At 43.5% G+C, this 12,956-nt stretch overlaps 1 protein-coding gene across 3 annotated transcripts in view; it reads left to right on the forward strand.

The window, feature by feature from the left end:
• Window positions 1-12,956, forward strand: part of LMBR1 (limb development membrane protein 1) — a 135,937-nt gene that overhangs the window by 47,121 nt on the left and 75,860 nt on the right. For all 3 annotated transcript variants that reach the window (XM_018046643.1, XM_018046644.1, XM_013963627.2), the window contains exon 5: window positions 59-162. In XM_018046643.1, coding sequence (XP_017902132.1) covers window positions 59-162 — 104 coding nt within the window. The remainder of the gene's footprint in view (window positions 1-58; window positions 163-12,956) is intronic.

Consider the following 12,956-nt stretch of genomic DNA (forward strand, 5'->3'; position numbering starts at 1 on the left):
TTTCTTTGACAAGGTTGTCAATATCTAACTCATCTTTCCTTTATTGTTATCCTCATAGGTTTGTGGAACCTTGCTTCTCTCTTTTCCAATCTTTGTTTATTTGTGTTGATGCCCTTTGCCTTTTTCTTTCTGGAATCAGAAGGTTTTGCTGGTCTGAAAAAGGTAAGTAAATGATGTTTTAGAATTAAATTTCTTAAATGAAGAAGTAAATGTCATTCATTGTTGAGCTAGAAATAGTAGGCTTAAGCAACTTTTACTGAAATGTAAAATATTTAATAATAGCAATGCCTTATTAATATTAATAATGCTCTTACAATAATGTTAATAATGTTACACATTGAGTTAATGAAAGTGTCCACAGGAAGGAAGTCATCGTTTGACCTTTGAATGCTTTTTATAGTATGTGCAGAGTTGGTGGAATGTTCTTGAATAAGCCTGATACAATAGCTATTATTCTTTTCCTCGATACTGGCATTTACTGTAAAGCATGACATGAAATTCTAAAAGTCTTAAGCTATATCTTGATGTAGAAGTGGTTTCACACCCAGTGTCTGCAGGAGGGCAGCATTTACCAGGCTGCCCTGGATTGTCAGGTTCCCAGGATCCGTGACTTCCTGCGAGTTGAGTGTGGCAGGCTGAGGAGTGGGCAGAGAGCAGACTGCCAGCATCTTAGACAGTCAACCCAGACCTTGTAAGTGGGAATCACTCCCTCTGTCCTTGAATAGTAGGACATTTTAAAGTGAAGGGAACATTTCTATTTATAGCTTGTGGAGCTCTTTGCTATGAAAGCTTGGACTATAATGGAAGGATTTCAGTAGTTAATACTTTTTGAGTGACTTTTAAAACTTGACGAAATGAGTTCTAGTGTTACAGTTTACAGACACATGACACCTTTTTAACTTTTAGTTAAGAGTTATTCATATTCATACTGTGGTCTATGGTTGCTTTCATGTTTGGTGAATCTACTGAGATCAGAGTGGGTGGTTGTGTATGGTGGTCAAACCTGCATTGAGAACATTGTCTTTTATATATTTGATTTGTTTTTTATAATGATATATGTAAATTAGTTAAGTCATCCATGTAATGGGAACAACTTTTGTATAGTTTCAGTTTAAACAAATAAACATAACAAAAAAACCAAAAAATAAAAAACATAATTTCTTGAAGAATCATAGAAAGGTTTGTTGTGGAAAGGGATTCAGTTCAAAGTCTCCTTTTCTATGCACGGGCGTTAATGTTACTGAATTGTCTAAGAGCTTCATGTCTGCCACTGCAGAACTGGCACTGAGACCCACGGCTCGCTTCTTGCCTTCCTAGGGTGCGCAGGTCTTCACAGGCCAGCACTGGGGAGCGCGGGCACAGCCGGCAGGGCGCCTGCTGGGCAGCGGCCGGCCAGGGGCCCAGGGGTGGAGGACCAGAGGCGTGCTGCAAGGGGGCAGGGGTGTGCTGCAGGGGTGTGGCAGGTGGCAGTGCACAGAGCGGGTGTGGTCTGGAAACCGAAAGATGGAGCTCTAGGAGACTGGAACGAGGAACAGAACGTCAAAGAGGGGTCGAAAGGAAGGAATTCGGTCACGGAGAAGAAAGAGGTCATCGGAGGAAAGAAATGGGGCGGTCGGAGGCGCTGGAGCGAGCGCGTTCTGTGGAGCGTGGGGGCCTTGTGGGGGCAGCACTCACCCGGCAGAGTCTCTAGGCCTGCTGAGCAGTGACTCCTGCGCTGCTAGAGGGGCTTGCGGGCACGGAGACGGAGAGGCAGTGCTCTTGCCCTCGAGGGTTCACACAGGGAGACACCAGAGGTGCTGGAGGAGCTTCTACCCAGCAGGCTGCTCTGGGAGGGATGTCTTGGTTTGCCTAGAGAATTGGGAAGACTTCAGGGAGGAGTGATCCTGCCCATGAGCTGAGACTTGCAGGCGAGCATCCAGGTTTGAGCAAAGGCCGAGACACTGCCTGAACTAGGGAGTGGCCGATGCTTAGCTCCGAGTGGAGAATGGAGACAGGGCACTGGCCAGGACCAGACCCCGAAGCCCGCGTCCTCTGCCACGTAGCCTGGGTTTTATGCTGTCGACACCGGGGAGTTGGCACAGGGTGGCTGACGAGACTTTGGCATCTGCTGTTCCGTTCAAGTGCGTTTAGAGGTAAGTGCGTGCGTCAGAGTGTCAGCATGCGCCCTGGGGAAGGGGGACAGAGCAGAGCAGAGCGCATGCAGAGCGCTCTGTGGGGACACTACCCACCCAAAGCAGTCACGCCCCGGCTCTCAAACAGAGCCACTAAAAGGGCCTTGTCTGTGCTTGCTTCATGCATGCAGAGTTCCCCCCACTCCCCGTCTGTCTCATGAGGTATCTTACCAAGTTCAGAAACTACGTAAAGCTCAGTGTTATAAATGTATTTTCATATTTGGAGATTAAAGGTATGCTCCCTAGGTTATGCTTTATGTAAAAGTCTGGTTATTAGTTAAATAGATTATTTTAAAAACAGTGCAGTATGGACAGACCTCTTGCATCCAGATCATTGTCCTCCCTTCCTGTGAACTAACCAACTGGAAAAGGGGCTGTCGGAGCAGAGGTAGCACCATCTCTAGAATTAAAAACAGTCGACGCAAAAACCCGGTGAGAAGTTACTGTTCTGTTCGCCCTTGTCCACCGAGGTCAGAGAGGAGACAGCTTGAGGAGCGGTGTAAGAAGGCAAGTAGAGAGATGTTGCACCTGCAGTTAGACAGCAGTTCTTCCTTCCAGTTTTTTTACTTCTAGTCTCTGTACGTGATTAAAAGAGTGCCTTTTCTGAGTGCATCTCTGAGTATGTCTCCTCAAGTCCCTCCAGCCACCAGCTACACTGCATGGTCTCTGAGGGGACTAATGTGCCCAGGGATTGCAGGATGCAGTGGGCCTGACCCATCCTGTTAATTCCCAGACACAGCCAGGATTTAAAGGGAGGGGTGCAGAGCTCAGGATGGCTCCTGTTATGAGACTCTGGTGGCTGGGGGACGAATGGGAGTTGCAGAGACCAAGTAAAGTGTGTGGCCTTTAATAAATGCTGCTGAAGGAAGGAGGGAGGTGGCTTGGAGGGGAAGAGGCAGAATAGTTCTCTTAGTGCTGGCGGCGGGGCTGTGGAGGAGAGGCTGCAGGACTATGGGGGAGAGTCTGTCTTTAGTGTCCGGCTGCCTGGGCTGGCGGCATCATCTACACCTCAGGTTTTCTTTCTGTGGAGTGGGTCTAGTAATGATAGTTACCTCACCGTTCCGTCTGGAAGACTGAATGAGAAGTGGTTGTCCACGTGAAACACGTAACCCAGGGTTGAACTCCATAAACATTAGGTGTCGTGTCGCTATCTTAGAGCTTCGTGCATTTGACTGTTGCGTACTCTAGAACACATCAGTGTTACATGCGTAGATATTTGGGAAGCAAAGAAATACAGCAGTCAGCTCTTAATTATTCACGTATTATTAGACAATTTTATGATTCCACATTATTTTTCCCATTTTGAAATGGCATGTACTGAAGCAGAATCTAAACTGCCTAAGAGTCCCTCCAGCCATATTCAATATTCTGTGATAAACCTAAGGAGAGGAATTTGAAAAAGAATACATATATGTATAACTGCGTCACTTTGGTATACAGCAGAAATTAACACAACATTGTAAATCAAATATGTTTCAGTAAAATTTAAAAAGAATGTCATCTAGACCTTATTAGGAATGTTTAGAGAGCTTCAAAGTCTGAGTAATCATGGAATTTCATTCACAATGTTTACCTTTTCCAGTCACAGGGAAGTTTCAGGGGTTGTTGTTAGCATTGTCTGTTTCAGTCTAATGTGTTAGGCGTCTTTGTGCTTGCAGCACTGTGCCGTCCCGTTAAATACGACCACTTGTATCTACTGTTCAGATTCTGAACAGTGTTTGGTAGCATCTCCAGTGCTTTCCACAGGTGGTGTTGCCATAGGCTGTACCACAGTGAGGAACTCCACTGCTCTGATGCAGGGGGTGGGCTGCTGACATTTTGACATGGGTCCCTTTAAAGCGCTTTGTTCATTGGTTACATTTGACACATCTACTTCCAAGGCGACCTTGAGGAGAGCTTTAGAAAGCACCGTAATTGGTAGATTCAGCACAATAATTTGAGTAATGACAAACTTGTAATATGGTTAAGTGAAATTTCCTTTTGTTCCCTTCGGCCTCCCTCCTGGTGCTGTTTTACTGCGTCAAAGTCTGGCGGAGCCCCTGAATGGCACATGGCCCCACCAAACTCCCATTGATTCCCCTGGGCAGTCGATTTTAAAGCAGCCCCGTGCATATCGTGCCGAGATGCGGAAATTGGCCACTGGCCATGGCGGATGCAGAGCTCGAATTGAGAATCAAATTAAGCAGAATTCTCTACTTAGTTTTTAATTAAACCGCTATGTTAATTCAAACAGGACATTTTAGGCCTGGGGGATTGACCGTGTCCTTTTAAGGGCCTTAGATCGCCTTTCCTCTCTCTCCTGGCCTTGGCCTTTGTTTCTTTTTTATTGGGCCCATCTCCTAGCTGTTTCCCTTCTATATAATTCTCAAGGGTAGGAGAATGTAAGTGGTTTTGATAAAGCAGGTTTTTTTGTTTTGTTTTTGTAAGAAGGTCACTTTTACCTTGGAATTCTGTTAGTAGTTAGCTGAGGTTATTTCGCAGTCACCTATCTGTCTTGTAGTGAGCCTTACTTGTGCTCATGTGTGTTTAGATTATTCCGCGGTCACCTGTCTATGCTGCAGTGAGCCTTACCTGTGCTCACGTGTACTTGAGCCTGTCCTCTGCTTGCGTCTTGTGTCTCAGCTCTGATGAAGAGGTGGTGTCTGGGGTTCTGTCTTTGTTTTGTGGTGGAGATGTGTTCCCACAGCTTTTGTCTTGTCCGCTCAGTCTTGTACCAGAGTGTGAGGGTCTTGGGGCTGACCGCGTGCCAGTTCCTGTCATTCTCAGGTCACCTGTGTAACTCTTTCTCCCCACGCTGCCTCGGAGGGACCTCTGGATTATTTCAGATGATGTCAGAAGATGTTTTTCGATTGCATAATCAACCAGTCTGCTCTCTCAGTTCAGCTCAGCCCAGTCGCTCAGTTGTGTCTGACTCTCTGTGATCTCTAGCCGGAGTTTAAATGGGAGTTAGGAATATGTCTGTTTCATATTGTATGTTAGCATCTCACTTTGAATTAAAATGTCATAAAGAAAATAAAGTGTCATGAGGAAAAGAATTTAACAACTTAATGAAAGTAAAAAAAAAAAATCTCTTCGATGACAGATTGTTTCATGAACCAAACATGTTTCTGGGAGTAACTTTATACTGTGCCTCACTTTAATGCCTATCTTTGATTTGAAGTTGTGGCATAAAATTTACCATAAGTGACAGCAACATCCTGACCAATTACCGAAGCCATCCAGACATCCCCAAATGTCCAGAACATAGCACACGGTCTGTAGGATTAAGAGGTTAACTCCTCAAACTTCAAACAAAGTGCTTGATAATAAAAGCAGAAAGGACAAAATCTGAGGTAACTTCCTTCCCTAATTAATTAGACTGGCCAGGTGGAAGCGAAGAGCTGGGTGCCAGTGCTTGCAAGGCCTATAAAGCTGAGCACCGTGACAGCACAGTGGAGGAGCAGCAGACATCGCTTTAATATGTTCCTATCCTGGGTCACAGTTTGAAGTCGTCCTGGTTTGTGTCCCTTTTGGCAAAACTTACATAAAAGGGGCCTTGTACTGTAGTTTATGACCAGATGACTTTTCCCCCCAGTGGCTAATTTGTATCAGGCCTCCATCTTAAAAAGACACAGAAATGAGTAGGAAGCCCGCTGCATTCTTTCATTATTTTTGCTCGTTTTTGCCACTGATCATCCATAAATTGCTGGGAATGAGTGATTGAGGAAGTGCTGCTTAGTGTTAGCGGCACATGCGCATATTTGGCCTGGTTTTTGTGGGTGAGAGGAAATCACGTGCAAACGGGGAAGCTCCTGCTGGGGCCCTTTCAAGGAAATTTACCTTGGGTCTCGTTTTGATCTTGGTGTTTACTACAGAAAATGGAGTCATATCTCACTAGCTATTGTTATGTGTTAATTTGATTTTCCCAACACCTTCAAGAAAAGAAAATCATTCAGTAATTTATTAAAAGAATTCCTCTACCTTCCTTCAGCTGAGGGTCTGAGTTTTTCTGTGGAAACAATATGGATAATGCTGATTATTTTCAGAACACTGGGCTCTGGCAGTGTTGTTATGTGCAAGGCTCCTTTTGGCATCGTGACTCTGCTGTGAAAGGTGTGGTTATAACAACATAAACAGCACTTCAGACATTGGAGCTTGACATGCAGGGTCTCAGAGGAAGACGTATAAAAGTATTATGTTGAAGAAAAGGTTGCATTTATTTTATTTAAAACTTATTCGAGTTTAAAACGATTTTGAATTAAAAATCATTTAGTTAATGGAATGGTGTTAATTTCATCACTCTTCCTGGTACACTTGCATGATGGAGGCAACTAGGTCATGATGTCAATGGTGGTATCAGTTGCTGTGAAAGAGCAGCTGTGCTTTTAGAGCACATTGCTCAGTTCCCGCACACTTTGTAATAATGCGACACTTTCCAGTTATCGGAAGGGGAGAGATTTTGCTGTGTGGCTGGATTTTCCCTTTCTTTGCCTGGTAGTACGGTGGCAGCACCATGAGCTGGCATTCAGAAGACCCGGACGCAACCCCTGAGTCTTCTTTGCTGACCTCAACATCCAGGCTCGCTTCTTAGTGTCTCCATCTGTACAGTGGACTGCAGTCTGGCCTCGCCCTCCGGGTGCCTCACCTAACCCGAGTGTAAAGCACCAAGGTGCAGATAGAAGTGCCATCATCATCAGAGGCTTAGAGGCACCAGCTGTGAGCAAGTCAGTGATGAGGCATCAGGAAGGTTTGTGTGGGGTTGCTTCACATGTGATAGCAAATGATATAAGAAGTTACAGTGGCGTCAACCAACACAGCTTTATTTACTTTTTGAAATAGAAGTGTTTTTATCTTGTAACAGTGTAGGTCATAAAAAAAGGTATTATATTTAATAGGTAACTGAATTTTAAACTTTATTTTATATGATAATTAAATCACCAACGAATGTCTCATAATCTGTTAATTGAGAAGTTTAGGTAAGGAGGAAATAAAAAATCACCAGGTTCAGATTTTAAACTAATTATACTTTTAATTAAACTGGCCCTAATACTTCTGATATACATAAAAGTTTTATAGGAATAATCATTATCATCAATTAGAGTCTCTCTTCTAAAACTTTTTTGGGGAAGTTGAAAACTGGCTACCCTTGGTTGTAGTGAATTTTGTTTGAAAGTAAAGTTAAATGCCAGGTTCAGTGCTGACTAGAGAGCGTCTTACATAATCAGGTCTGTAGGACGAGAGCTCGCCCAGCGGCTAGTTAGGGTTGCTAGAATCTTCTGGTTTTGGGCACTTAAACTCACATTTATTTGGGCTTCCCTGGTGGCTCAGGTGATAAAGAACCTGCCTGCGGTGCAGGAGACCTGGATTCCATCCCTGGGTCAGGAAGATCCCCTGGAGGAGAGGGCATGGCAGCTCACTCCAGGATTCTTGCCTGGAGAATTCCGTAGAGAGAGGAGCCTGGCTGGCTGCAGTCCATGGGGTTGCAAAGAGTCAGACACGACTGAGCAACAGTTTACTTGTCTGTAAAGTCATTTATTTAGCCTGCCACAGTGAAATCTTGTGATCCCTATGAAATGTGCACCGTGTACAGCTGGGACCCGATACCATCACTTTACAGCCTGTTTATTTGGCCCATTTGTACCAGAATAAAAGTTGTGTGTTCAGACACATCCAAAGCAATAGGATTGTTTGATAATTTTGACATGAAGTAATCTTTTAGGTTGTAGTATATCTACTTTTCTTTAAAACTGAAGTCATTAATAGTTACACTAGAAAATTTATTGATTTGCACACTTTCTGGTAAGGAAAAGAAATTCTCATCTAGAAAGACAAACTCTTACTGTTATTACAGACTGATTGACTTTGAAAGCAGTTGAACTGTTTAAAAATACATAAAATGTATGTTCTTTTAGTCATTAAAAATAAGATGAGTAGGCAAAAACAAAAAAATAAGCATACATCAACAGCAGAAAAAGAATTAAATGTACTAAAATGGTCAATTTAAAGGAAACATTTCTTGCCATCTTTCTTGAAACACGAAGAAATTTTAAGTTTTTATAATATTGGATTTAAATGCTTTTTTACTTTGATATTTTACTGGGATTACTTGATATTAATGTTTCTCTTGTTAATTAACAAGTATTAAATTTTAAGCAGTCTGGTTTTAAAAAGACTTGTGGAAGACTTAAATTTAAAAAAAAAATCCTTTTTGAAGTATCAGAAAATCTTATCTCTTAATGATTTTTGCTTCTTTCTTAAAGGCCTAGAATTAAATGATATTTCTGATTTTTTCAGAAGAGATTTAATGAAGTACCTTATGTTGTGATAAAAACCTGCACGTTAAAATACACATTTAGTCTCCTGAACAAGATTCTTATCTCTTTCTGTTATTGCCTTAGTTCAGGCTTCATCATTGTTTACTTGGATTATTTAAGCCACTGTCCGTGTTTTCCACTTCCAGTTTCATTCTGCTACGAAGTGACTTCCACACTGCCTTCTAGCACTGCTTTTAAATAATACTGTGTCTGTAACTCACCTCCGTAAAATCTCCAAGGGCTAAAATCAAACAGGTACAAGGAAACTTAAGTGGTAACTGAAAAAGTGATATCCTATCAGGGGAGGGAGGTAGTTACAGGTGGTCCAGGACATTCAGGCTGGGAGTTGAAACAAGCCCCACTGAAAGCCCTCAGCAAAAGGGCAGACTTGTTACACACACACACACACACACACACACACACACACTCTCACACTCACACTCTCTCTCTCTTCAGGCTGGGAGTTGAAACAAGCCCCACTGAAAGCCCTCAGCAAAAGGGCAGACTTGTTTCACACACACACACACACACACACACACACACACACTCACACACTCACACTCTCTCTCTCTTCAGGCTGGGAGTTGAAACAAGCCCCACTGAAAGCCCTCAGCAAAAGGGCAGACTTGTTTCACACACACACACACACACACACACACACACACACACACACACACACACTCTCTCTCTCTCTCTCTCTCTCTCTCTCACTCACTCAAAGGGAATGTCTGTCAGCCTTAGCTCTGAGCAGAAGTCCCCTGAGAGTCCACAGGCCTCTACCTCACAGGAGTTGGGGTTCGATATTACTACCTGTATTGTTGAGGGACACCAAGCCAAGAAATTAGCCTAACAGTATTTTCAAAGTATTATGTATAATTTTCAACATTTTATCAATTATCAGCTATCGAAAAACTAAGATCATGGCATCTGGTCCCATCAGTTCAGTTCAGTCACTCAGTCGTGTCCAACTCTTTGCAACCCCATGAATCGCAGCACGCCAGGCCTCCCTGTCCATCACCAACTCCCGGAGTTCACTCACATTCACGTCCATGGAGTCCATGATGCTATCCAGCCATCTCGTCCTCTGTTGTCCCCTTCTCCTCCTGTCCCCAATCCCTCCCAGCATCACAGTCTTTTCCAATGAGTCAACTCTTTGCATGAGGTGGCCAGAGTACTGGAGTTTCAGCTTTAGCATCATTCCTTCCAAAGAAATCCCAGGGCTGCTCTCCTTCAGAATGGACTGGTTGGATCTCCTTGCAGTCCAAGGGACTCTCAAGAGTCTTCTCCAACACCACAGTTCAAAAGCATGGGGAAACAATGGAAACAGTGACAGACTTTATTTTCTTGGGCTTCAAAATCACTGCAGATGGTGACTGCAGCCATGAAATTAAAAGATGCTTGCTTCTTTGAAGAAAAGCTGTGACAAACCTAGACAGCAGATTAAAAAGCAGAGACATCACCGAAAAAGGTCCATCTAGTCAAGGCTATGGTTTTTATAGTCGTCATGTATGGCTGTGAGAGTTGGACCATAAAGAAAGCTAAGTGCCAAAGAAGTGATGCTTTTGGACTGTGGTGTTGGAGAAGACTCTTGAGAGTCCCTTGAACTGCATGGAGATCAAACCAGTTAATCCTAAAGGAAAACAGTCCTGAATATTCATTGAAAGGACTGATGCTGAAGCTCCAGTACTTTGGTCATCTGATGCAATGAACTGACTCATTGGAAAAGACCCTGATGCTGGAAAAGATTGAAGGCGGGAGGAAAAGGGGATGACAGAGGACGAGATGATTGGATGGTATCACCGACTCGATGGACATGAGTTTGAGCAGGCTCTGGGAGTTGGTGATGGACAGGGGAGCCTTGCGTGCTGCAGTCTGTGTGGCTGTAGACTCGGACGTGACTGAGCCACTGAGCTGAACTGATGTGTCATTGTATCGCCCAGCCTGACGTGTAATATCAGTTTAGCGTGATGTCTAATGGAATTTTAATTTTAAGTGTTTATAAATATATGATTAATGTTGGTTTCTAAACCATTAGAAAGTTTATTTAATGTACTTTAAGATTCGTAAAACTTAGAAACTTTTGAGCTGGTCCTATTAATAACGAGGGATACTGCCTTTCAATTAACTGTATGAGAAACTCAGGTAGTGTGTGTATATGTGCGCAGTCATGTCTGAGTCTTTGTGACCCCATGGGCAGTAGCCCGCCAGTCTCCTCTCTCCATGGGATTCTCCAGGCAAGAGTACTGGAGTGGGTCGCCATGCCCTCCTCCAGGGCGTCTTTCTGATGCAGGGGATGGAGCCCACGTCTCCTGCCTCTCCTCCTTTGTCAGGCAGATTCTTTACTACTTAACAACAAACATACAACTAGGCCGACAAAACCTGATTTCATTTTAGCCTCGCTTTTTTCCGTTTTAAACTTACATTTTCTTAGTAATTTGATATTGGTTTAAGGTTATTAAAGTGTTATTATTCCTTCAAAGCCAAGGATGAGTAATATAGTCGATTCTATTTTAGCTATCTTTTCTGGGAGTTTTTACGAAGATCTAATATTTAAATCTATCTGTAGTTAATTTTGTGAGGTAATTAAAAAGCGTGAAGCTAAATAAATTTTTCTATAACTCAGTTATTCTAAAGAAATGTACACAGTAATATTACTATCACCTATTATTCCTAATATTAATACTTAAATCTTACGATCACACGTAGTTTTGGACTTTTTGCAGCTCGCAGTACCTGGAATCACTATTCTCTTCTTATTTTCATCCTGTCCTTTAATAATCCCCTCCCCCGGACATCTCTCTGTAGACTTGACCCCATTGCTTTCTGCCGCTCAGGGTTCCTCAGTGCTGCTGCCCTGTGGGTGGCAGTGTCTGCTGGCATTGCCAGCTCACTCAGTCAGTTCCTGCTGGCCACCTTTTGTATGCTAGGTGCTGTGGCTGCTGCGGGGACAGTGCAACTGATCGGTCATTTATTGATCACATGTTTTCCCTGTTTCCTGTGGCAAGAAGTGTTTGTTACCTGTCAGCTTGAATTGATGTCCCTGATTCCTCTGTCTCTCTGCCTGTTAGCTTTACAGACCTTTCGTGTGAAACTCAGCGATTTGTAAAGTTGGGGGCATTCTTTGCTCACTTCTCCAGACCTCGGAGTCTCTGTGGCCTCTGCTTGGCTTGGCCCTGATTCCATCAGCAAGTGTGTGGCGCAGTCTTTTCTTTTGGCCTCTCCTCTTTAGCTTTGTAGCTGTTTTGGCCTCTCATGACCTTGTTGTTCAGTTGCCCAGTTGTGTCTCACTCTCTGCGACCCCATGGACTGCAGCACGCCAGGCTTCCCTGTCCATCACCAACTCCTGGAGCTTGGCTCAAACTCAAGTCCATTGAGTCAGTGATGCCATCCAACCGTCTCATCCTCTGTCGTCCCCTTCTCCTCCTGCCTTCAGTCTTTCCCAGCATCAGGGTCTTTTCCAATGAGTCGGCTCTTCACATCAGGTGACCAAAGTATTGGAGCTTCAGCTTCAGCATCAGTCCTTCCAGTGAACATTCAGGGTTGATTTCCTTTAGGACCTTTAGGACCTCGTGACCTTAAAGTTGCTTAAAGAAGATCTTTTCCAGTCTAGTGTTTAGAAATTCCTTCTCAGGATTCCAAGATGATTTCTGCAAATGTATGTAAAGCTTTCCTAAATGTGTCTGTATTCCAGGATATTTAATGTTTCATTTTCCTGGTTCGTTCTTGCTTGCATGAAGCATATTCACAAGGTTGATGATTTTGGCGATCCTCCTGTATATCTTGACTTCTGTTGGTTTTTCATTAATATTTAAATTATAATTTAAACAAGTTTAGAGAAAGCCAATTAACCCCATGTTGTATTTTATATCATTCCAAATTACCTTTCAACATTTGTACTTGGATTATTGTGTAATTATAATTAGTGTGTACATATATTTTATGCCTTTATTTTAATAAATTATTTTGTGTACATAAGTTTTCTAGTGCCAGGGAAATTGTCCAAGATGTGGGAGCGGACGGAGGCGGCCCTGGGTGTTGCCAGTGGGTGCTGGGGACTGTGCGACCCTCAGGGGTGTGTCCCTTGGCTCGTGTTCTGTTGACCTGGCTGTGTTTCATCTCCTTTGGCTTAAAGAGTGAAGCTGGAGGAAACTGAGCCCGATGCAAATTAATTTGTCTGATAGAGGCTGTAAGTGGTTTCTTCCCTGTACAAAAGATAGCACCCAGCATTCCATTTCATTGTCCCACAGGATGTTACCCAGTTTTGCATCTGTTAGCAGGCTGATTTTAATATTTCTGGATATCCAAGTATGTGTGTTCCTCAAATTCTTCTTAGACCTGGTTTTAACAGAAATTAAAACCATGTGCTGAAGGATGTGAAGAACAGGAAGGGCCAGGTGTTCAGAGTGGAGCTGCCGCCAGCGAGCTCCAGGAATACTTACACAGAGCCCATGGTCCTGGGGGCTGATCGTCCCGTAAACGCTTACAGGCCCGC

Source organism: Capra hircus, chromosome 4 (assembly GCF_001704415.2).
Source record: "Capra hircus breed San Clemente chromosome 4, ASM170441v1, whole genome shotgun sequence".
NCBI lineage: Eukaryota > Metazoa > Chordata > Mammalia > Artiodactyla > Bovidae > Capra > Capra hircus.